We start from the raw sequence: 26,407 nt of genomic DNA, 5'->3' as shown, positions 1-26,407 counted from the left end.
AGAAAGATATACACACATAGAAATTATGTGATATAAGAATAAGGGCTTAAGAAAACAATAAAAAAGGTGCCAAAGTTGCTTAGTTAATTGCCAAATAAATAGCATGGGTGAAAAGATTCTTCATGCTACGTAAGTTCAAAGGATAAATAAATAACTATAGAACTTGGCCATTGGTGAAGCATTTGAAGAAGATGATCTAAGTGTTGGGGTTTGAGGGGCAGACAGGAAAGCAGAAAAGAAAAGCAGAGGAGGACTTCCCTGGTGGTCCAGTGGTTAGGACTCTGCGCTTTCACTGCCGTAGCCCGGGTTCAATCCCTGGTCGGGGAACTAAGATCCTGCAAGCTGAGAGGCGTGGCAAAAAAAAAAAAAAAAAGTCTTCTAGACAACCTACTGCTAATAACCACCATAAACTTACATTTTCCAATCTCAAATATGTTCTTAAAGCTCCTTGACAATCTTTATCTATGTGACCTAGGTTAAATAGGATCTTCTAGTATTCCAATACTGGCTATTTCAAACTTTTTGCCAATCTCCTATGGGGTTCCTTTCTTACTTATATCTCTTCCCTTTCTTAGCATGACAGAGAAAACAGAAGCTATCAAAGAACATTCTGTTCTGCCTCTATATCTACAAACATTTGTATAATAATATTAGCTATAATTTTTGAATTCTTATTTTGTGCCAAGAACAATAAGCATTTTCAAATCACTACAAGGGGTAGACACTATAGGCCTCAAGGTTAAGTCATCTGCCCATGGTCATATTGCCTGTAAAGAGCTGCGGAGCTAGTTATGTTCATCTTTAATTCCTCATAGCGTCTGAGGAACATCACTTCCAAGTTCAAGAAATTTTACTACCTCAGTTATTCTTTCTTGTTATTTTTAACCTCTCTCTTCACTTGCTTCTTCCCCTGAAGATACAAATATGCTCAAGTCTCTGCTTCAATCTATGGCCCTTTCAGCATTCCTTTATAGCCAAGCTTCTCAAAATTGGTACTTAATCCCACATCTTTACCTGGTTTTGCTATCCTCCAATAGTCCTCTAAAACAGCTCTCAATGAAGTAAAAATGACATTGTAATTGCCCAATTCAATAGTCATTTCCAGTCCTTATCTCATTTGAGTCTCAATGGCAACTGACATCAACTACTTAAGCATTCTTGAAGTCCCCTTTTCTCCCTTTAGCTTCTGCAACACTACTTTCTCTTACTTATTTGAAGCTAAAGTTAGGAAGAGAAGCCTAAAATGGAGACAGAGAATGACAGTCTCTGTCTGTATCTCAAATGTTAATGTTTACTGGGGTTGCATGTCTACCCTCTTTTCAGTTTACATATAGTCTTTGAGTAATATCACTTACATCCATGACTTTAACTGACAAAAATAGGCTAATTATTTCTAAATCTGTATCTCTACTCAAGGTCCTTATTTCAACTGCTACTGCACTTCTAAACAAGGAAAGTTCCACAGACATCTTAAAGTCAAGATGTCCAAAATAAAAGTTAACGTTTTCATTTCTACAATCCCTGTTCTTCTTCCTTTGGCATTTCCTATCTTAATGGATAGAATAAATACTATCTATCCACCTAAGCCAGACAACTCTAGGCATTACCTTTTTTTTAAAATTACCATTTATTTATTTTTGGCTGCGTTGAGTCTTCTTTGCTGTGCGCAGGCTTTCTCTAGTTGCGGTGAGAGGGGGCTACTCTTTGTTGCAGTGCACGGGCTTCTCACTGCGGTGGCTTCTCTTGTTGCAGAGCACGGGCGCTAGGTGCGTGGGCTTCAGAAGTTGTGGCACACGGGCTCAGTAGTTCTGACTCATGGGCTCTAGAGCATAGGCTCTGCAGTTGTGGTGCACAGGCTTAGCTGCTCCGCGGCATGCAGGATCTTCCTAGACCAGGGATCGAACCCGTGTCCCCTGCATTGGCAGGTGGATTCTTAACCACTGTGTCACCAGGGAAGTCCCTAGGCATTATCTTTTATTACCTCTCATCTCTTTCACTTCTCTCCTCTACTACTATATAGAACAGTGATTGAGATAAGAATGAAAGGCCAGGTTTTACCCCATTTCAATCATTTATCACCTGTGTGATCTGGGGTAAGTTTCTTGATATCTCTAAATCTAATTTTCTTAACAGTAAAATAAGGAAAATACTACTACTTAACTCACAAGTGTTTGTGAGGAAAGAATAAAAAAATTTATGTAAAGTATCTAGCACATAGTAAGCATTAACAGTAGCCATTTACAGTATCCAATCCTAACAATTGCGCCTATCAAATCTCTCACTAATTCAAAAGAACTTTCTAAGGTAAAGAGCTGATCACTTTCTTTCCCACTCAGTTTATTGGACCCCCTATTACCAACTACTATAGTGACCTCAGAATAATAACATAATGTCTTTCAGTGTGGACTCTACCTACTTAGTTTCATCCTCTACCATTACCCACCCTTTTCCTGAACCCTAAACTCCTACAATACCAACTATTCATTACAACCCACATAAAGGTACTTCTATATTTCTGCACATACCATTTCCTTAACAAATGCCCTTCCTTCTTAAAACCCCCACCAAGTGCACTGAATAAACTCCAACTCCTTCCTATTCATCTTCTACAGTCTGGCTTAAATGTTGTCCTTTCTCTGCTAAACATTACTAGATTTAACCAGGTAGGGTTTATCATCCCCTTCTATAAACTATCACTGTATATTTTGTGTTTATTTATTTATATGGCTGATTCATCCATTTTCATTAGACTGTGACCTCCTTGAGGGCAAAAACTGTGCTAATTCATCTTAATTCCCTATTCTGACACAGTGCCTATACCAGAGTAAATATTAAATCTGGTTTACTGGAATAATAAATGACAAATAATGACTGAAATTGAATGAAATGACTGAAACTGAATGAAATGCTAAAAGGTTTATATTTTTCAATGGGAAGTAAATGAAAGTTTTGGAACAAAGGAACAGATGATGATAGAGGTCTTATAAAAAATTATTCTGATAATAGCAATAAAAATGGAAATGGGCAGAGAGAAATCAATGGCAAGAAATCTATTTAGGAGATTAATGTAATAAGTAGTTCAAGTGAAGAAATATGGGCCCAAATGGTGGTAGTAATAACAAATTTGAGACGTATATCAAAAGGAAAGGTGATACCTTATGACTATTTGCTTATAGGGGAAGATGAAAAAGCAAGATATAAAGATGACACTCCAAATGTTCAAGCCTAAGACAATAGGAGAAACTTAGTAACACTAAGACATAAAGAGAAATAGTCTAAAAGAACGTCAGTTTTGAAAGTAAATACAAAGGTAACAACTTTGAACATACTGACAATAGATCTAACGTAAAAATAAGATTTGATTTCTTATTTCACACAATCTCCTTATTTCCATATTTCCCTCTCCTATTTTTTTTTCCTTTATATTCAGGTCTAGCCAGATAGAAGAAGACCTTATTAGTTGAGAAAAATTGATATTAAGAAAAGGCTACTTTAAATGAACCCAATAAAAATAGAGAAAAAATTTCATAGTAAAATATAGGAAGAAAGTCTGACTTGGGAATGTATCTTGAAAAATGAAATTAAGATTTATAAAAAGTTTATTTTCTTTTACATTCAACAAAACTTTAAGTTATAATTTCAACAGTATGCTAATCCTTAGAATACAGAAAAAATCAAGTTTTCATTGGTAATAATATCAAACTTACGACAGCACAAATTGAAATTCTTAATTTCATATTCATCTTTTACATCACAATCATAATCATTTTTATAAAAATCTTAAAGGACTTCATCAATTCCCTCAAAGCCCTCCATCAATCCTATGATATTTAAATCATTTTCACTTGAAAAGCCTATTCTCTTGTCATCCTTATAGACTTTCTTTTACTGTTAACTGGACTAATTTAATTCTGCTGTACCCTTATTTCTCAATGACTTTATAAGATGTGAGTAGTTCTACCAAGTGACTTTTTCACTGTCTTCATAAAATCCTTAAAATCTTTTTTTTGTTGTCATATTCACAATCAATGTGCTTTATGTTTTCACTGAAATGTTGGATAGTGATGGAAAAGGGCTGGAATGCAAGCTGGTATTAAATGGGGAGGGATATGTGAGTGGAGACTAATATTAAGGGAGTCTGTTAATTAGTGATTATTTTCCTGTTAGGATAATTTTTCCTTCTTTACTCAACCTTATGAGCACTCACATAAGGAATGCCAGTATAATGAGAACCACCCCTGTCCTCTAACATACACATGACCCCTCAGTAACTTCAGTATCCTGCTTACATGGGGAAACAGTTTCAAATTCCTTTTTAAATATAATTACTTTCCAAGGCAAACAAATTTGGTGGCTTTTTTGTTTTCTTGCTTATTACAGACAGAGACTGAGGATAACCCACATTTTTTATCCTAAAGTACAAATTCTGGGAGAAGTGATCCCAACCCCACCACAGCTCAGATAGCAAGGGCTCTTTATTATCTTCAGTAACTCAGTTACTGAGATGATGTATTGATAGCTGAACGAACCAGTCCTTTTGGATTGATCCTGCGTATCTCATCTTTTTTCTCATCTCTTCCTTCTATTTTGTCTATAGCAGGGACTGGCAAAACACAATTGGCTGGCCACCTGCTTTACTCAAGTTTTACTTGAATAAAGCCTCACCTATTTGTTTAAGATGTATTATGGCCGTTTTCACACTACAGTGGCAGAGTTCAACAGCTATCATTAGACATCACATGACACACAAGCCTAAAATATTTACTATGTGACCCTTTAAGTGTTTGTTGATCCCTGGTCTATATTATGGGAAACAGACCTCTGCTTTGTCTTCTAACCCTTTTACTAATACAAATATTTTTTGATGACCTCTTATGTTAGGTGCCAACTAACACCTAATAGTTCCTATGTTAGGAAACTATATTAGGAATGGTTTCTGCTGTCCAGGAGTTAAGGTCAAATCGAAGAAGTGACACTAATGTACATAATTAACTTATAGTGTGTAAGATAAACCGGGAAAGTAAAAAAATTCAAGAGTGACCAGCCCCAGAAGGAGACTAAAATAATTGATTTGTGTAGAGATGCAATCCAATGGTATACTCAAGAAAGTAAAGAAGGTAAAAGGTAGCTTTGCATGAGAAGTACATAAAGTAATGATTAATCCTTAAGGGTTATTTAACTCAAAGTTAAACTTTTAGATATTCAGGTAAAGATTTCAAATTGATCTAAATAGGAAATATGCAAGTGTACTCTTATTTTTTCTTTACCCCAAAATGGTCAAGTGGATTACCTGTTAAATAAATGAAGATAAGACTTTTACAGAGATGGTGTCATAAGGAAAAAAAAAAGAATAACTCTATAATTTGGTGCCAGTTAAATATTTTATGCCATCAGAGAAGCTGAAAGGCTTTCCTGATTTGTAGTTCATGAAAAGTCTATCACTTATAATAACTGTGATAAATGAAAGATGGCACTTATTTCTGATCTATATTATAAATGTAGCAGAAAAAATAAAGAAACACACTTGAATTTTCTAACTTCGAGCACTGCTGGATACTTACATCAATATTGACAGGTTCTATGGTGTTTATATGCACATTTGGAGCTGATGAGGACCGGTCTCGTTGTCCAAACTGATTTCGGTGATCTTCATCTGGTCGGAAAGGCTGTGGAATTGGAATGGATTTTGAAGGAGACGGACTGGTGAGAATTGGGGGCCTGGAAAAATCAAGTGATTGGAAGATAAGATTCAGAGCAACTTTATAGAGATAATAACATAGAAAAATGGATGATATAAAGATTTTCTTCTTTTCGTATTCTCAAATAAAATCTTTACAATAAAGCATTAAAAATCCAGCAGTAATGGCTTTTAAAAGTGTTAGTTTAAAAAACTAATATGTGCTTGCAACCACTGACAAAGCTGCTTTGCTCAAGCAGACACTCCAGGGAGTATCAATGATAAGAACACTGATTCTTATCCAAAAAACTCCAGAGAAATCTACAAATGGCTAAAAATTACCTGTTGTTAATCAGCTGAAGCAACGCTTGTCCTTTAAAGTTATACAAAAATGCTCTAGGTAGGCAGTGACTGAATAATGTCTGCCAATTTTTCTACCTTTGCCATTTCTTGATAGTTGAAGTTACTAAAATGAACTTTTTATGGGAAGTATCAATATTAGGAAATTATAAATCTTTTAAAAACATACATGTGTTTTTCATGACCTAAAAGATATACCTATTGCTTTATACAAGAGTTGAATTAAAATCCTGAACAGTAATAGCAAAAGATCATTTCCAAATTCAAAAGATGATTCTCAGAGTGTCAATCTCTCATATTTTGAAATGTTTACCATGACCAATAATCGATACAAGACACACAGGAAAATAATATATTAAGCATTAAAGTAAATATTTGTAAAAACTGCTTTTTGATGAAACCATCAAAACAGGTGACAGAGTGACCTATTTTGGTACTGTGGATAAATAACAAAGTCTATGATCTCTCACTGCTCCCAAAATGAACCTGGCACTCACGGAGCACATTAAAGTTTTGAGAATAGATTGTAAGCACCTGTGAGAAGTCTGTGCCCCTCAGAAGGAGTATCCTAGGGAGCTAAGAAATGAGTGTCACTTGACTGACGAGGTGTGACTGTCTTAGTGAGCTCCACCAGGACCAATGAATGACTCAGTGCTAACAGCCTCTCTTCAGAGATTGGTTATTGTTGCACCCCATCTTATGCAAACTCTGTAACTAATCAGCATTATCTAGTGGTTAATAAGACAGCCAGAAAGACAATGTTGAGGGAATAAAAAGACATTTTTAAGACGGGAGAGGGTTTAGAGAGGAATGAGAAGAAAATACAGTAGAAAAGGACTAGATAAAGGTTGAAACAGCCAAAGAAGCCAAATAGTGACAAAAAACTTCTAAATAAAATATGTTAATAGAATCTGAACAAGAATCTGTGCTTCTTTGAAGCACACTTTTAAGGGTAGGGAAAGAAATTTTGACTTTATGTAAATGAATCCACTTAGAAGGGAAATAAAAATAATAAAATATTATGTACTTTAAAAAACTGCTATAGGGGCTTCCCTGGTGACGCAGTGGTTGACAGTCTGCCTGCCGATGCAGGGGACACGGGTTCATGCCCCGGTCTGGGAAGATCCACATGCCGCGGAGCAGCTGGGCCCATAAGCCATGGCCGCTGAGCCTGCGCGTCCGGAGCCTGTGCTCCGCAACGGGAGAGGCCACAACAGTGAGAGGCCCGCATACCACAAAAATAAATAAAAAACTGCTATAAACCAACGAGAATTATAGGTAAGGCTGATGGAACTGGTCTCTAAGAAAATTAGCATGTTCTACTGGTCCTTTTTATTCTGATAATTGAGAAATTTTTAGTTTGTGACAAAGCTGTCTTTATTTTTGCTTTAGACAGCCAATAAAAGCCACTGGCAAGGGATATGGGGAGCAGGTAAAAAGAACGTAGAAGTGACAATATTAGCTTTTAAAAAGTTTTGGAAAGTGCACTCACTTTTTAAACACTACTTACAGGTGATTTAAAGTCTCAAAGCAGTAACATACTTTAAGTTAGAACTTAAAAGTGGAAAAAGCCTGAATTTACTACAACTGAATAGGGTAGTCTAATTAACACAACTGATCTGGTGTAGTGACAGCAAGTCATTCTTGAAACCTACTGAATTAAAACTATGACAGCAACATGTAGTATACAATAAGTCAGAAATATGTATGCAAAGGACACTGGTCTTTAAGTTAAGAAAAACAAAAACCTGGATTAAATCTAATGTATTTTATTAGCAAATCTAAAGAAAATGGGTATACTAGAAGATGAAGATATGCTGCTTGTACCTCCCTTCTCCCCTTGCCCCTGTGCCCCCACCATCACCATGCTCCTATGCTCATTCAGATTCTAGAATTCTTTACAGTCCAGTTCAAATCCCACTTTCTTGATTAAATGTTGACTACCCTCTCTCACTATTCTCTCTTCTCCTGTAAACATGAGGATATTTATCACACAGTTTAAAATAATATATCATAAATTGTAGATTATAATTATATACTATTTTAAAATCGTCGGCCATTATCTCATATATTAATGTTACTTTTCTAAATGGAAATCATATACTTCTATATCTGATATTAAAAATAAAGCAATGAGCACAAGGCAGGGACTCTAAATTATCTGTTGCTTGATTTTTTTCAAGGATGGTCCTAAAACAGTCTACATCAGCTTTAACCCTGTGTATCTGTACCAAATGTATGTAAATTAGCTGACTGGTGTGATAAATTACCTGAAAAAAAAAAACCCTTAATTTAACAATCCAAATGTTGGAAAGGTTTATAATTAGCCAAAAGTTCCAAAGAAATCAGCTCAAACAGCATGTCACTGAACAGCAGGAATCAAATCATACCCAATAGAATCGGAGGGGGGTGCAGAAGGGGATGATCCAGACGTAAGGGTAGTCTCTGCTAAGGAGGCCTCCTCCTGTGGTATTGGGTGGTGTTCAAAGAACTTGGAGACAAACAGCAAACTGTGAGGCAAAAAGAAAAACAAAACAAAAACAAACCTAACTTGTGCAAAACCCAGAAGCTTCATATACCAGAATACCTTAAAGAATTAACAAAAATGTCTGAGATCAAATTCCATTTTCAGGAAGGACTGTTAAATTCAATTAGTTGTATTTTTGTCTAAAGGCTTACTGTAAAAAAATTATATTGTACTTTTCAAAGGCAAGCTCAGAATCTAAAACTAATTGCTCTATACAGCAAATTTCTACATAGTAGAGGAGAAAAATCATGCTTTATGGTTAAGGAATTAGAAAATGTATCTACTGCTAAAAATTAGGTTATATCATTATGATATACTTTAAAGTACAGAGTTGAATTCCCTCTACTCAAGTAATCAAAAAAAGTAATAAGATTTTACAAGCAGCAGTAACAACACAAAAAAAGATTAAAATAGACTCAATCTATTGAGAGAGGGAGTAGGGGGAAGAGAGGGACTAGGGGGAAGAGAGGGAGGAAGAGAAGGGGGGAGGGAGAGAGACAGACAGACAGGCACACTAACTTTGAGAGAGAGAGCACTTAATTTACAAAATTGCTGACAGAACCAGATTCCCCAATCTGCAGTCTAAAAATATAATGGTTTATTTAATTGAAACACCCAAAAACCATCTAAAAGTGATTTCTATGGGCAAGGGATCTTTATTAATTAAAAGAGAATATAAAACATAAATGAAATGTACAGCAAACCAGAATTATAATTTGAGAGAGAAGTATTGGCTATACTACATATTACTCTCTAGGCACACTTCAAAAAGTTCCCTGTAACAACTATTCTGTACAGAAAACTTTCACAGACTCTAAGACATACTAGTTTCACATTAAGAAAAGTTAAATGTAAAGTGGAAGACAGAAAAGAAAAATTTTTTGATTACTTACTCAAGTTGGTCATAATTAACACACATCAGTGGAACCTCTGTACTACAACGCTGGTGAAATTTATAACCACATGTTTGACAGCGGAACCCCTGGAAAAGCAGCTTTCGACAGAAGTCACAAAATGCTAAGGTGAAAAAAGTTTTCCGTACCTGCAAAGTAAAACATCGTAGAGGATTTCAAAAACTAGTAAGAATCTTTTTAGAAATCAACTTATTTACTCTTTTTTTTTTCTTGCGGTACGCGGGCCTCTCACTGCTGTGGCCTCTCCTGCTGCGGAGCACAGGCTCCGGATGCGCAGGCTCAGCGACCATGGCTCACGGGCCCAGCCGCCCCGCGGCATGTAGGATCTTCCCGGACCGGGCCATGAACCCGTGTCCCCTGCATCGGCAGGCAGACTCTCAACCACTGCGCCACCAGGGAAGCCCAACTTATTTACTCTTGATTAAAATAACAAATCTTTAATATGCTTACATCATGAGAACTGACTTAAACACTAAGATACTAAAATGAAAACCAGTGGATTCAAGATAACAGATGGACTACATGTATTTTTCTCCCACCCACTAACCAATTAAACTCGTAAGTCAAGAAGATGGAAAATAAATAAAAGACTAACTAATATTAAGCTTTACTACATAAAAGTAAAAGCAGAGATGACAGGAGCAGGAAGAAACAGAGGTGAAAGACAGAATAAGGGTACACTTAAATAACTCTACAAAGAAAGGAGTTAACAGATGCTTACTGGTGTTGACAGAACAAGAAACAATGGCATACTTAAAGTTACAAAGGTATGGAACAGAGGAATCAAAAAACCCACAAAAAACAAAAATGCTTCAGAGGAGGAGCGAAAAGAGGAGGAAGGTTGTAATGTTACAAATAATCTAATTCCCTATGGAACTAGCCATAAGTAAATGTCTAAAACTGATAAAATAAGAAATTGTAGCTTAAAGTTATTATTTAGTAATATGAAAATAATCACAAGAAGAGCTTAAAACAGAAACCATTGAAAGTTAAGAATGATTTCCTCTCAGATAGCCTCATCCACTAGAGGGCAGACAGCAGAAGTAAGAAGAACTACAATCCTGTAGCCTGTGGAACAAAAACCACATTCACAGAAAGACAGACAAGATGAAAAGGCAGAGGGCTATGCACCAGATGAAGGAACAAGATAAGACCCCAGAAAAACAACTAAATGAAGTAGACATAGGCAACCTTCCAGAAAAAGAATTCAGAATGATAGTGAAGATGACCCAGGACCTCAGAAAAAGAATGGAGGTAAAGATTGAGAAGATGTAAAAAATGTTTAACAAAGACGTAGAAGAATTAAAGAACAAACAAACAGAGACGAACAATACAATAACTGAAATGGAAAATACACTAGCAGGAATCAATAGCAGAATAACTGAGGCAGAAGAACGTATAAGTAACCTGGAATACAGAATGGTGGAATTCACTGCTGCAGAACAGAATAAAGAAAAAAGAATGAAAAGAAATGAAGACAGCCTAAGAGACCTCCGGGACAACATTAAACGCAACAACATTCACATTATAAAGGTCCCAGAAGGAGAAGAGAGAGAGAAAGGACCAGAGAAAATATTTGAAGAGATTATAGTCGAAAACTTCCCTAACATGGGAAAGGAAATAGCCACCCAAGTCCATGAAGCACAGCAAGTCCCATACAGGATAAACCCAGGGAGAAACACGCCAAGACACATAGTAATCAAATTGGCAAAAATTAAAGACAAAGAAAAATTATTGAAAGCAGCAAGGGAAAAAAGACAAATAACATACAAGGGAACTCCCACAAGGTTAACAGCTGATTTCTCAGCAGCAACTCTACAAGTCAGAAGGGAGCGGCATGATATACTTAAAATGATGAAAGGGAAGAATCTACAACGAAGATTACTGTACATGGCAAGAATCTCATTCAGATTCGATGGAGAAATCAAAAGCTTTACAGACAAGCAAAAGCTAAGAGAATTCAGCACCACCAAACCAGTTCTACAACAAATGCTAAAGGAACTTCTCTAAGTGGGAAACACAAGAGAAGACAAGGACCTACAAAAACAAACCCAAAACAATTAAGAAAATGGTAATAGGAGCATACATATCAATAAAGACCTGAAACGTGAATGGATTAAATGCTCCAACCAAAAGACACAGGCTTACTGAATGGATACAAAAACAAGACCCATATATGTGCTGTCTACAGGAGACCCACTTCAGAACTAGGAACACATTCAGACTGAAAGTGAGGGGATGGAAAAAGATATTCCATGCAAATGGAAATCAAAAGAAAGCTGGAGTAGCAATAATCATATCAGATAAAATAGACTTTAAAATATAGAATGTTACAATAGACAAGAAAGGACACTAAATAGTGATCAATGGATCAATGCAAGAAGAAGATATAACAATTATAAATATATATGCACCCAACATAAGGGCACCTCAATACATAAGGTAACTGCTAACAGCTATAAAAGAGGAAATCGACAGTAACACAATAATAGTGGGGGACTTTAACACCTCACTTACACCAATGGACAGATCATCCAAAATGACAACTAATAAGGGAACAGAAGCTTTAAATGACACAACAGACCAGATGGATTTAATTAATATTTATAGGACATTCCATCGAAAAACAGCAGATTACACTTTCTTCTCAAGTGAGCAAAGAACATTCTAAAGGGTAGACCACATCTTGGGTCACAAATCAAGCCTTAGTAAATTTAAGAAAATTGAAATCATATCAAGCACCTTTTCTGACTATAACACTACGAGATTAGAAATGAATTACAGGGAAAAAAAAGTAAAAAACACAAACACATGGAGGCTAAACTATACGTTACTAAATAACCAAGAGATCACTGAAGAAATCCAAGAGGAAATCCAAAAATACCTAGAGACAAATGACAATGAAAACACGACAATCCAAAACCTATGGGATGCAGCAAAAGCAGTTCTAAGAGGGAAGTTTACAGTTATACAAGTCTACCTCAAGAAACAAGAAAAATCTCAAATAAACAATCTAACCTTACACCTAAAGGAACTAGAGAAAGAAGAACAAACAAAACCCAAAGTTAGCAGAAGGAAAGAAATCATAAAGGTCAGAGCAGAAATAGATGAAACAGAAACAAAGAAAACAATAGCAAAGATCAATAAAACTAAAAGCTGGTTCTTTGAGAAGATAAACAAAACTGATAAACCATTAGCCAGACTCTTCAAGAAAAAGAGGGAGAGGACTCAAATCAATAAAATTAGAAATGAAAAAGAAGTTACAGCAGACACCGCAGAAATACCAAGCATCCTAAGAGACTACTACAAGCAACGCTATGCCATTAAAATGGACGACCTGGAAGAAATGGACAAATTCTTAGAAAGGTATAACCTTCCAACCTTCCAAGACTGAACCAGGAAGAAATAGAAAATATGAACAGACCAATCACAAGTAATGAAATTGAAACTGTGATTAAAAATCTTCCAACAAACAGAAGCCCAGGACCAGATGGCTTCACAGGTGAATTCTATCAAACATTTAGAGAAGAGCTAACACCCATCCTTCTCAAACTCTTCCAAAAAACTGCAAAGGAATACTCCCAAACTCATTCTATGAGGCCACTATCACCCTGATACCAAAACCAGACAAAGATACTACAAAAAAAGAAAATTACAGACCAATATCACTGATGAATATAGATGCAAAAATCCTCAACAAAATACTAGCAAACAGAACCCAACAACACATTAAAAGGATCATATACCATGATCAAGTGGGATTTATCCCAGGGATGCAAGGATTCTTCAATATATGCAAATCAATCAATGTGATACACCACATTAACAAACTGAAGAATAAAAACCATATGATCATCTCATTAGATGCAGAAAAAGCTTTTGACAAAATTCAACACCCGTTTATGATAAAAACTCTCCAGAAAGTGGGCATAGAGGGAACCTACCTCAACGTAATAAAGGCCATATACCACAAACCCACAGCAAACATCATTCTCAATGGTGAAAAACTGAAAGCATTTCCACTAAGATCAGGAACAAGACAAGGATGTCCACTCTCACCACTATTATTCAGCATAGTTTTGGAAGTCCTAGCCACGGCAATCAGAGAAGAAAAAGAAATAAAAGGAATACAAATTGGAAAAGAAGAAGTAAAACTGTCACTGTTTGCAGATGACATGATACTATACATAGAGAATCCTAAAGATGCCATCAGAAAACTAATACAGCTATTCAATGAATTTGGTAAAGTTGCAGGATACAAAATTAATGTACAGAAATCTCTTGCATTCCTGTACACTAATGATGAAAAATCTGAAAGAGAAATTAAGGAAACTCTTCCATTTACCATTGCAACAAAAAGAATAAAATACCTAAGAATAACCCTACCCAGGGAGACAAAAGACCTGTATGCAGAAAACTATAAGACACTCATGAAAGAAATTAAAGATGATACCAACAGATGGAGAGATACACCATGTTCTTGGACTGGAAGAATCAATATTGTGAAAATGACTATACTACCCAAAGCAATCTACAGATTCAATGTAATCCCTATCAAATTACCAATGGCATTTTTTACAGAACCAGAACAAAAAATATTAAAATTTGTATGGAGACACAAAAGACCCTGAATAGCCAAAGCGGTTTTGAGGGAAAAAATGGAGCTGGAGGAATGAGACTCCCTGACTTCAGACTATACTACAAAGCTACAGTAATCAAGACAACACGGTACTGGCACAAAAACAGAAATATAGATCAGTGGAATAGGATAGAAAGCCCAGAGATAAACCCACGCACCTACGGTCAACTAATCTATGACAAAGGAGGCAAGGATATACAATGGAGAAAAGACAGTCTCTTCAATAAGTGGTGCTGGGAAAACTGGACAGCTACATGTAAAAGAATGAAGTCAGAACACTCCCTAACATCATACACAAAAATAAACTCAAAATGGATTAGAGACCTAAATGTAAGACTGGACACTATAAAACTCGTAGAGGAAAAACAGGAAGAACACTCTTTGACATAAATCACAGCAATATCTTTTTTGATCCACCTCCTAGAGTAATGGAAATAAAAACAAAAATAAACAAGTGGGACCTAATAAAAAAAAAAAAAAAAGAATGATTTCCTCTGGAGAGTGGCATTAGAGGCTAACAAGGGATAGGGCAACAGGTGATTTTTTTTGTAAACCCGTCTGCACTATCTTAAAAACTATATACATTTGATTAAAATGTAATATACTTTGATTAAAATGTAAAAAAGAATTTATAAACGAAAAAACTAGTTTATAATTATATGAAAATCAGATCAACCCTACCTGAACTTGCTAACTTAGGACAAGGAAAAGGAAAATCACCTAAAAGAAGGTAAGAACTACTTTTAACAAACTATCAGTTTGTTAGAGGATTAGAAGACCTAAATGGATCTGTGAACATTCCTCTGTGTGAAACTTAAAAGGCAACGTGTAAGAACTCCATGTCAGAAGCCAAACATGGGTCACATAAACAGAACTGTGCCAGAGAAGCTCTATCTTGATAACGAACAAAACCAGAAATTGTTTAAAACTGTTTGGTTTGTATATATAAGAAGCAGAAAACATAAAAAGGATAAACAAATAACAAAATGTTAACAATGGCTATTTGAGAGTGACGAGAGCATGGGTGACTCTATTTTGTCTTTTGTTCTTTGCTGTATATTCTCAATTCATCTCAGTTTTTCAGACAGCATTAATCACACATTACAATAGTAAGAAAAACACATCATGATCCAGGACACACCTGTATTCATATAATAATATTACCCTAACTATACATAATGCATATCAGAATTTTCTAATCCATTCTACTGCATGTAAATGCTTTTCATGATCCACTAAATTGATTTCAACACCCACTTTATCAAACTCTTTTCAATAAACACATATTTAACATGATAAAATGTTATTAAAAATAATACTTCATCAAGAAAATGTTATCTTGGCACATCATTCATTCTGGCTTTTTGAGAACATTTAGATAGTTTTAAGAGTAGCTCTTGTTTTCTTCACCTTTTTGTCTATGTATCACTTTCTAGGGGATATAAAAAAGCAACTGACTGTTTTTAGCTTTGTTCCTTTTCCATTTGTCTCTGGATATAAAAGCAATTAGAAAATCTTTAATATTTATGTGTCTACTATTTACTAAAGCAAGCATCTTTTTATATTGCTAGCATAATCTCTGGAAATTAGAGCACAGAAAAATACAAAATGTATTCACAGGAATCAGCATTTTATAGTCACTTTATCCTTTTTGCTAACTACTCATACTCTCAATCGCCTAATAATCTGCAGACTTTCATGAAGCCCTAATTTCTCTTCCTTCTTTAATCTACTCAGTTGCAGTCTTTCTTCCTGTCACTGACTTATATGTGAAAACTATGTGTAACTGGTTGTTTCTGTATGTAAAGGAAGGGGGAAAAAAGAGAGAAAAGGAAGGAGGGCAGGAGGGAGGAAAACAGAAAGGAGAGAAAAACACCTGAGCAGGAGAAAATGTGGGTATGCATTTGAGCATAAATTGAGTAACTGACATATACCTCTATCTGTGAATATACCTTTGTCAATAAAGGTGGGTACAGGAAGGTATATCTTTTCTTTTGGGCCACAAATTATGCTTATTTTGGAATTCAAGACATGGATGGTAAACTCGTGGGGGCCATAGAACAGGTAATTTGCACGCATTAATTTGTAAGGTGTGGGGCTGAGGGAAGACATTAACTTTAGTGCCTATAGAAAATGGGAAGGTCTGGACACATAGCATCTGTTTTTAATCTTGTTTCTCTACCTTCCCTGCCCCCTGCCAGTTCCCAAGGATTCCTGGGATGCACGTATATACTGAAGGAATCGCTTTTATAACAGACTATGAAACCAGGAGGCATAATCAGCCTTCCTCCAGTAGTCAACAAAAACCAGCCCAGAGAAGCAGAGAGAGGATTTCTTTCCCTTTCTAAGCAGAACACAGGCTTAGTCTTGCCTCTCTATGACACTAAGAGCAATCATTCCAAAACACAAATCTAATCACACTGCTGCCCTGCCTATTAAAATCATTAAATTTCCAATGATTTTAGGGAAAAGTCTGAATCTTTAACATAGCTTACAAGGACTCTCATAAGCTTACTCCACCCATATACACGCTACACTCTAACAGCCCCCTCTCCAACTTTGCATCATCCATTCTGAACTTCTTTCAAAACTGAAAAGGTAACATGCTTTCTTGCTGTTCCCTCTGTCTAGAGTACTCTTGTGGTTTTTTAAAATATTTATTTATTTATTTATGGCTGTTTTGGGTCTTCGTTGCTGCACATGAGCTTTCTCTAGTTGTGGCGAGCGGGGGTTACTCTTCGTTGCAGTGCGCAGGCTTCTCTTGCTGCAGAGTGCGGGCTCAAGAGCACAGGCTCAGTAGTTGTGCACGGGCTTAGCTGCTCCGCAGCATGTGGGATCTTCCTGGACCAGGGCTCAAACCCGTGTCCCCTGTATTGGCAGGCAGATTCTTAACCACTGCGCCACCTGGGAAGTCCCTGTCCAGAGTACTCTTCCCTCATCCATCAGGCCACAGCTTTCATATTTCTTCCTTTGGGAAAACTTCCTGACTCCTCAAAGGCCAGGTTAGGAATCTCTACTCTGTGTATCTATAGCACTTTAAACATACACAGTAATTAAGAGTGCTTATGAAAATTTTTAATTAAATGATCTGTCTCTCTCTACTCTAAGGCAGGGATACTGTTTTCTTATTAATTGTTATATCCTCAGATCAGACAAAATACTGGCAAATGAAAAGATCTCAACAAATAGTAACTGGCAGCTCTCCAACTGTGTTGTGAAGATTTCCATACTCTGCAACTAACCTGCAGTTTGCTTTCATTACCCTCTTGTGGCAAGGACCTTCCTGCACTGCTTAAGGTTAGTAACTTAGATCTTCTTTTACCTCCTCATATCCAATTTCTAATTAAGAAGAATAAGAGTACTTATTTTTAATTCCTAAAAACTTAAATAAAAAATCTTAAGATTTATCCTCTCAAAATTCTCCAGGTTTAAAAAAAAAAGTCAATAGTAGTGAACTCCTTATCTCATCATTATAAAACTATCTGCCACATAGTAAATCTGATTGGCATCAGGTGTATCTTACACTCGTCCAAAAGATACCTTATCTATTGAAGCACAAACCTGATCTCATTATTCACCGCTAATGGAGCCTCCAAAACACTAACACCCCCCAGGAAATCGAAAGAGCCCAGCTGTACTAATCAACAAGGCACAAGGGAAAACACTTGATGCCAAAAGGGTAGCAATAACTATCCATCTAGAAAACTAAACTGTGGTCCAAAGTCCATATATAGAAAAGTAAGAAGTGCATTCCTGCCTTATAGATCACTCTAATCTTGGCTCCTGCCTACTCTTTTAGAGGACAGGTTCTCAAGCTCTGGAACTGTACCCTCTACCTTATCTCTGAGGTAGAGAGGTTCCACTGTTCCAGGCCTCATGCTGGTGACACTTAGCTTAGGCTAGGTTCTGGCAAATGCAAAACCAGATAAAGGGAGAAGTATTGAAGGAGAGCTTTAACATCTATCTTTCTTCAGTCCTCAAGGAAAGCTATTCCACTTCCATTAGTCTATCTTTCAGAAACATTTACACAAGTGTGTCAAGATGTATGCAGAAAGAGTCTATTTACCATATATGTAACAGATTTCTTAAAAACTTAAATGTCTGTTAAGAGGGATGGTTAAATATACTGAATTTATATTCTTATGGACTATTATGCAATCATTATAAAGCTAGGTGTACTGACATGGAAAGATGCCCATGATGCTTCGTTTAACGTAAAAAAAAAAAAAAAAGAAGAATATCATACAAAACATGATTCCATTTTTTAGTTTTAATAAAAGGAAAAAATGGAAAATAATGAAGGAAAGGGAAGGGAGAAAAAAAAGAAAGGAGAAAACTTTGGGTTCACAGACACATGTTTTATATATAGAAAGACTTTGGAAGAATACACAATAATCAATTAACAACTGTTTACCTCTGGTAGGGTACTTTCACGTTTTTACTTGATATACTTTCGTACCACTCAAATTTTTAAGAGTTTTCTTTCAATAATGAGTATCTATTACTTTTTTTTTGAATTTTTTTAATTGAAATATAGTTGATTTACAATGTTGTGTTAGTTTCAGGTGTACAACAAAGTTAGTCAATTATATACATACATATATGTTATTACTTTTTAAATTAAAAATAAAGTATAATGATTAAAACAAAACTCTTTAAATATGTGTTGTTTTTTTAAATAACAGAACTGATTTTCAACTTAGGTAAAATATCAATGTCAAAATTATTCATCCATACTTCATATTCTCTACATAAAAATTCATTCACAAGAACTTGAAGATTTTTGACATTAAAAAAAATATAAAAGTACATACAAAGTTGTGTGTTGTAAGTGGAACATTCTCCAACACTTCTACATGCAATTCCTCTCCAGTAAGCCAGGAAATATCAGTGTCCCAGCCAATTGGTTTCTTCTCTCTGAAAAGTGTAGACACATCCTTTCTTGGTTATCATACCTAAAGATCTTCATAAACCTCATGCTGAAGATATGAAAATTGGTTATTGAGGGGCTAGTAATGGTGAGGGAGTTTTGGCTCCCTGGTCTTCCATCGTTAGAAATTTAAATGGCAATAAATTAATTTTTAAGTTTACCCCAAATAAATGTATCACTCTTGGACAAACAGCAGGGTAAAGAGATGTACTCTTTTCTTCAAGTCAGCTCCAGAAAAGACCTACAACAGCAGAAAATGGATTGTTCCTGGGGTCCAAAAAAAAAAAGAAATCACAGGTACAGATTTACGTACCCATTCAAAGAAAAAGAGTACTCAAGGGACAATATGCCCCAAAAAGGAGACTTTTTTTTTGTTTTAAAAAAACAGGACTCAAAATTGGGGTTGGGGGGCTCATGGCAAAATTTTAGATGCTTTCTGAAAAATAATTCAATATAAAATGTTAATTTTGGTAAGTCTTTTGTGAAACTATGAGTTTATATTAAAAATAAAGGACTGGGAAAGAGTCCATTATTCAAATAAGACACATAAAAAAATAGTTCAAAAATTTTAAGAATCTCAAACTCTAAACAAAGTCATTTGATCAGAGAAACAAACACTATCATCACAAGAAATTATCTAATGTTAACTCCTCAAAGGGCCTACAAGATTTCTTTAGGCTAATTAACTTAGTATTAATATTTTTTTCCTGAAGCTGATTTTCAATACCCTAGGTCTGGGTAAAGATCTTATAGAAAACCCCAAAATTTCATGTCTGAGGTTTTTTTTTCCTTTTTTAAACAAAGTTTCACATCACATACAAACCATACCCATCCTGAATTCTGTAAACAGCACAGCACTCTGGGATTAGACCTCTCATCATCAGTGCTTTCTTTAGGCTGTCCCGGACTGTAACTCCACACCTTGCAGGTACCTATGGTATCATAAACATATGATATGAGGTAAAGGAAATAAATTATATATTTTCCACATCATTGAAAAAACCCAATAATTTACCTTTATAACACCTTTAAAATGTCATATGGATTACTGTGTCAGAAAATTATTTCACTAACTTAATATTAATGGGAAATTATGACTCAAGTATCTATTATTACTCACCAACTTAAATCAAAGCAAAATTAATTTTTAGTTTTTTATTAAAATTACAAAATATCTTAAACATATAAAAGAACAGAAAATACTACAGATCCTTATGTGCTCACTGCTGAGAAATAATAGATGTCAACATTTAAAGCAAAATCAATTTTGATCCAACATTGTTCAAAGCTGAAAACTCTTAATCCTTCAATCATAATGATGGTCCCTAAGAGATGTCTTACTGATCCTAAACATAGCAGAAGAAAATACCTGTCTTAATGTGTATAGTTGATATCTGCTGTTTAGTTGTTTGGCACTCCTATTTCCTCTGGGAATCCACCCCTCCCTAAAAACCACATGGTTCTGGAGAGGCCATCAATCACAAGGGTCACTACTTTTCTGGCTACACATGACATAAGCCGGCTAATCAGTTTCCCATATCCCTAATCCAGGGCTAGATATATGACCCAAACAGCACCAGAGTTCTTTCCTTAACTGACAGATGGACACTGGTTGAGAGAAGTTTCTGTTTCTACTGTAGTTAAAGTGTTCCAAAAGGATAGAAATCTGGAGTCCCTAATGGCCATCTTCCCTAGTACACTCAGAAAACCTGGCTACAGAATGAAGCTAACCTAAGGAGAAGTAGAGATGACATTAGGAGCGGGGAGAAAAGAGGCACTGAAAATAGAGATAAGAATCTTTCTGTATATTTGAAGTTATCTCTATCCTGGCCTTTTCTGCCAGCGACCCATCTCCCCAGATATTAATCCGAATAATTTAAAACTGAAAAAGGACTGACAAACACAGTGTAGACTAAAGTGAAGCAGTGGGAGTTCAGGTTGGTCAGTCTTTATGGGGGGAGGGGAGTGCAGACAGAGGAAATGTTAATAACAAAATTAAAGGTTTCATTCTTTTAAATCACTAAAGTACTCAGCAAACCAAAGGTTTCCAAAGAAATTGGGAAACTTATGCTAGAGGGGGAAAAATGGAGTGAAAATGAATATAAGACAGATGAATCTAAACAGTATATTGAAGGGGAACAATCGAGAAAGCCAAATTAGAACCTAAGATTAGAAAACACAGGAGGCAGATTTTAGCTCAATATAACCGTTAAAACTATCCAGCAAGGGAAAAGTTTACCATGAGGGAGTAGGTTCATCATTGGAAATATTCAAGAGACTGGATTGGTACAGTTGATCCTCTTTATTCATAGACTCTGCATTTGCAAATTTGTTTGTTTGCTAAAATTTATTTGTAACCCCAAAATCAATACTTGCAGTGCTTTTGCAGACAGGCACAGAGGACTGAAAAATTTGAGTTGCTCAAGGCATACTTTCCCAGCTGAGGTTAATCAAGGTGACACTGCCTTCTTTTTCTAGCTCTCATACTGTAGACAAGTGCCAGGTGACTTTTAAGCTAATGGACCCCAGTCCATTCTAGGGGCCAATATACAGAGGCCATCTTTGGCTCATTTATAACAGTAATCCTGCATTTCTCCTAGGAGCAATGGTTCAGTATTCACTAATTCAGTGTTTGCAGGGAATGTATAGAACATAACTATTGCAAATCGTGAGAACTGGCCATACCTTCCAGAAATAATGAACAGAAGGGAAAGCTTACTTTTTCCCTCTGCAACTCATATTCTGCCTACTCTAAACCAAAAACTTCTTGATTGACAACCCTATCTTTAGTTTTAAACCCCATCCAATCTATCCTATCCCCATGTTATCAGTGAAATCTTTCTAAAGAAGGTATTCTTAACATGTGTGCGTGTCAAATACTTCTGAGAACCTGATGAAAGCCTTAGATACTCTCTCTGGAACATAAAATTTCAAGCCCATTATGGACTGCTGAGGAGTCCACTGAACTCAGATTTAGAATCCCATTCTAAGGTATAACCTTACATTTCATTAGTCTTCTCAAAATTTTCCAGTTATTTATAGGACAAAATTCAAATTCCTTAATATGGCATACGAGGTCATCAATGGGTTGGGGCTATCAACCTTTCAGTTCCTTTGGTAATTCCCCTCATGCACTCCTGTAATGCCATCTTCTAATATAGCTATGCTCCCTTATGCTTCTCTGAACAGGTTGATTCCAAGGTGTATATATGTTTCATCAGTAGGCAAAAATTTGGTTTTCCACTCTTATCACCAAGGGAAAGTCACCTATCAGTCCTTCATTCACTTCTGTAGGCTGATTTCTGTTCCTTCATGATACCTGTTCAACAGACTGACACACCAACAGAATAAAACAGAAAGACCAAAGCAGACTCCAACACATAAAGAAAATCAAAATAAAATAAAGGCAGCATCTGAAACAGGATAAAGATGAACTTTTAAATAACTGATGTTGGAACTACTGGAACCAATCTAGGAAAAAAAGGTTCACCCATACTACATACTGTACACTAGGGTAAATTCCAAAAGGATCAAATATTTAAATGTTGAAGGAAGGAGGGGACAAACCATAAAAGAACTGAAAGAAACACATGGCAAGCTCCTTTATAACCTCAAGTGAAGAAGCCTTATAAATCTATGATGCAAAGTCTGGAAACCATAAAAGAAAAATGTTAAATTCACCTACACATAACTAAGAACTTTTTAGATGGCAAAACACACACAACATACTACAGTCAGCCCTCCATATCGTGGGTGCCACATCCGTGGATTCAACCAACTGAGGATCAAAAATATTCAGAAAAAAATTCCAGAAAGTTCCAAAAAAGCAAAACTTAAATTTTCCTACTCTAAGTAACCTAGAGATGATTTAAAGTATACAGGAGTATGTGCATAGGTTATATGCAAATACTATGCCATTTTATATAAGGCACTTGAGCATCTAAGGATTTTGGTATCCTTAGGGGGTCCTGGAACCAATCCCCTGTAGATACTGAGGGATGACTATATAAGCAAAGTCAAAAGACAAATGCAAACTGGGAAAAAAATATTTGCAACTTATATAAGAGGCATATAATCTTCATGATATATAAAGAGCTCCTGAAAAATCGAGATCAGGATCAACGGGACATGAAAGACAGTTCAGGAAAACAAAATATAAACGGCCTTCTAACTTATGAAAAGGTGTTCAACCTCAGAGAAAAGCAAACTCAAACTTGCCAAAATATCTTTCATTTATCACATTGGCAAAAATACAAAAGTTTGACAACATACTCTGTTGATGAGGCTATGGTAAACAGGCATCTCATACACTGCTGATAACAGTGCAAGACTAAGCAAAACCTGTGAAGCAAAATTTGAAAGTTTCTTATCAAAATTACAAATGTAAATTTCTCTTTGATCAAGGAAGCCTACTTTTGGTATACCATAATTTAACTGGTAAACTATAGTACATCTATACAATGGAATCTATAGCTATAAAAAAGAATATTTAAGCATGCTATACGTGGAAATGGAAAATTTCCAGGATAGCCTACATAAACATTAAAAGCAAAATACACAATGATATATACAGTATGATACCTTGTGTGTATGAAGAGGAGTGGAGAAATAAGAATATATCTTTCTATTTTCTTCTTGCTACATGAAGAAACCCAGAAAACACACACACCCACCCAAATAAAAATAGTTACCTAAAAGGTACAGGGGAAACTGGATGTAAAGAGGTAGAGGTGGAAACAAGATTTCCTGATGTAAATACCACATGAAAGAATTACCGGAACAACTCCTACAGAACACCCACTGAACGCTGGCAGAAGACCTCAGACCTCCCAAAAGGCAAGAAACTCCCCACGTACCTGGGTAGGGCAAAAGAAAAAAGGAAAAACAGAAACAAAAGAATAGGGACGGGACCTGCACCAGTGGGAGGGAGCAGTGAAGGAGGAAAGGTTTCCACACACTAGGAAGCCCCTTCGCAGGCAGAGACTGCGGGCGGCGGAGGGGGGAAGCTTCAGAGCCGTGGAGGAGAGCACAGCAACAGGGGTGTGGAAGCCAAAGCGGAGAGATTCCCGCACAGAGGATCGGTGCCGACCAGCACTCAGCAGCCCGAGAGGCTGGTCTGCTCACCCGTCGGGGCGGGCGGGGCTGGGAGCTAAGGCTTGGGCATCGGTCGAGCCCAGGGAGAGGACTGGAGGAATGAACATAGCCTGAAGAGGTTAGTGCGCCACGGCTAGGCTACCTGGGAGGGAGTCCGGGGAAAAGTTTGGACCTGCCAAAGACGCAAGAGACTTTTTCTTCCCTCTTTGTTTCCTGGTGCGCGAGGAGAGGGGATTAAAAGCGCTGCTTAAAGGAGCTCCAGAGATGGGCGCGAGCCGTGGCTACTAACAGCGCGGACCCCAGAGACGGGCATGGGACGCTAAAGCTGCTGCTGCCGCCACCAAGAAGCCTGTGTGCGAGAACAAGTCACTATCCGCACCCCCCTTCCGGGAGCCTGTGCAGCCCGCCACTGCCAGGGTCCCGTGATCCAGGGACAACTTCCCCGGGAGAACGCAGCACGGCACGCCTCAGGCTGGTGCAACGTCATGCCGGCCTCTGCTGCTGCAGGCTCGCCCCGCACTCCATACGCCTCCCTCCCCCCGGCCTGAGTGAGCAGAGTCCCCGAAGCAGCAGCTGCTCCTTTAACCCCGTCCTGTCTCAACGAAGAACAGACGCCCTCCGGCGACCTACACGCAGAGGCGGGGCCAAATCCAAAGCTGAGCCCCGGAAGCTCTGAGAACAAAGAAGAGAAAGGGAAATCTCTCCCAGGAGCCTCAGAAGCAGCGGATTAAAGCTCCACAAACAACTTGATGTACCCTGCATCTGTGGAATACCTGAATAGACAACGAATCATCCCAAATTGAGGAGGTGGACTTTGAGAGCAAGATTTATTATTTTTTCCCCTTTTCCTCTTTTTGTGTGTATGTGTATGCTTCTGTGTGAGATTTTGTCTGTACAGCTTTGCTTTCACCATTTGTCCTAGGGTTCTGTCTGTCCGTTTTTTTTGTTTTACTTAAAAAAAATTTTTTCTCAATAATTAGTTTTTATTTTAATAACTATTTTATTTTGTTATTTTATTTTAGCCTCTTTCTTTCTTTCTTCCTTCCTCCCTCCCTCCCTTCCTCTCTCTCTCTCTTCCTTTCTTTCTACTTTTTCTCCCTTTTACTCTGAGCCATGTGGATGAAAGGCTCTTGGTGCTGCAGCCAGGAGTCAGTGCTGTGCCTCTGAGGTGGGAGAGCCAACTTCAGGACACTGGTCTACAAGAGACCTCCCAGCTCCACGTAGTATCAAACGGCAAAAATATCCCAGATATCTCCATCTCAAAACGAACACCCAGCTTTACTCAACGACCAGCAAGCTACAGTGCTGGACACCCTATGCCAAACAACCAGCAAGACAGGAACACAACCCCACCCATTAGCAGAGAGGCTGCCTAAAATCATAATAAAGCCACAGACACCCCAAAACACACCACCAGACGGGGACCTGCCCACCAGAAAGACAAGATCCAGCCTCATCCACCAGAACACAGGCACTAGGTCCCCTACACCAGGAAGCCTACACAACCCACTGAACCAACTTTAGCCACTGGGGACAGACACCAAACACAAACCTGCAGCCTACAAAAGGACGCACCCAAACACAGTAAGATAAGCAAAATGAGAAGACAGAAAAACACACAGCAGATGAAGGAGCAAGATAAAAACCCACCAGACCTAACCAATGAAGAGGAAATAGGCAGAATTCAGAATAATGATAGTAAAGATGATCCAAAATCTTGGAAACAGAATAGAGAAAATGAAAGAAACATTTAATAAGGACTAAGAAGAACTAAAGAGGAAACAAGCAATGATGAACAACACAATAAATGAAATTAAAAATATTCAAGAAGGGATCAATAGCAGAATAACTGAGGCAGAAGAACGGATAAGTGACCTGGAAGATAAAACAGTGGAAATAACTACTGCAGAGTAGAATAAAGAAAACAGAATGAAAAGAGCTGAGGACAGTCTCAGAGACCTCTGGGACAACATTAAATGCACCAACATTCGAATTATAGGGGTCTCAGAAGAAGAAGAGAAAAAGAAAGGGACTGAGAAAATATTTGAAGAGATTATACTTGAAAACTTCCCTAATATGGGAAAGGAAATAGTTAATCAAGTCCAGGAAGCACAGAGAGTCCCATACAGGATAAATCGAAGGAGAAACACGCCACGACACATACTAATCAAACTGTCAAAAATTAAATACAAAGAAAACATATTAAAATCAGCAAGTGAAAAACAACAAGTAACACACAAGGGAATCCCCATAAGATTAACAGCTG

The 26,407-nt window shown here is 37.0% G+C and overlaps 1 protein-coding gene across 6 annotated transcripts in view; it reads right to left on the bottom strand.

The window, feature by feature from the left end:
• Positions 1–26,407, bottom strand: part of BRAF (B-Raf proto-oncogene, serine/threonine kinase) — a 162,434-nt gene that overhangs the window by 55,853 nt on the left and 80,174 nt on the right. For 5 of the 6 annotated variants that reach the window (XR_003431855.1, XM_027101718.1, XM_027101716.1 and 2 more), the window contains exons 4-8: positions 19,876–19,979; positions 18,932–19,034; positions 9,458–9,606; positions 8,428–8,547; positions 5,562–5,718 (exon numbers count right to left, since the gene is read on the bottom strand). Coding sequence is in view for 5 of the 6 variants with exons in the window: in XM_027101718.1 (XP_026957519.1) it covers positions 5,562–5,718; positions 8,428–8,547; positions 9,458–9,606; positions 18,932–19,034; positions 19,876–19,979 (633 nt within the window). In the remaining variant the exon portion in view is untranslated. The remainder of the gene's footprint in view (positions 1–5,561; positions 5,719–8,427; positions 8,548–9,457; positions 9,607–18,931; positions 19,035–19,875; positions 19,980–26,407) is intronic. The other variant, XM_027101720.1, reaches the window with a different exon arrangement.

This window comes from Aethalodelphis obliquidens, unplaced genomic scaffold, assembly GCF_003676395.1.
Source record: "Aethalodelphis obliquidens isolate GAN/ISIS:26980383/991018 unplaced genomic scaffold, ASM367639v1 scaffold5, whole genome shotgun sequence".
NCBI lineage: Eukaryota > Metazoa > Chordata > Mammalia > Artiodactyla > Delphinidae > Aethalodelphis > Aethalodelphis obliquidens.
The sequence above is the reverse complement of the archived record's forward strand: the minus strand, read 5'-3'. Positions and strand labels throughout refer to the sequence as shown.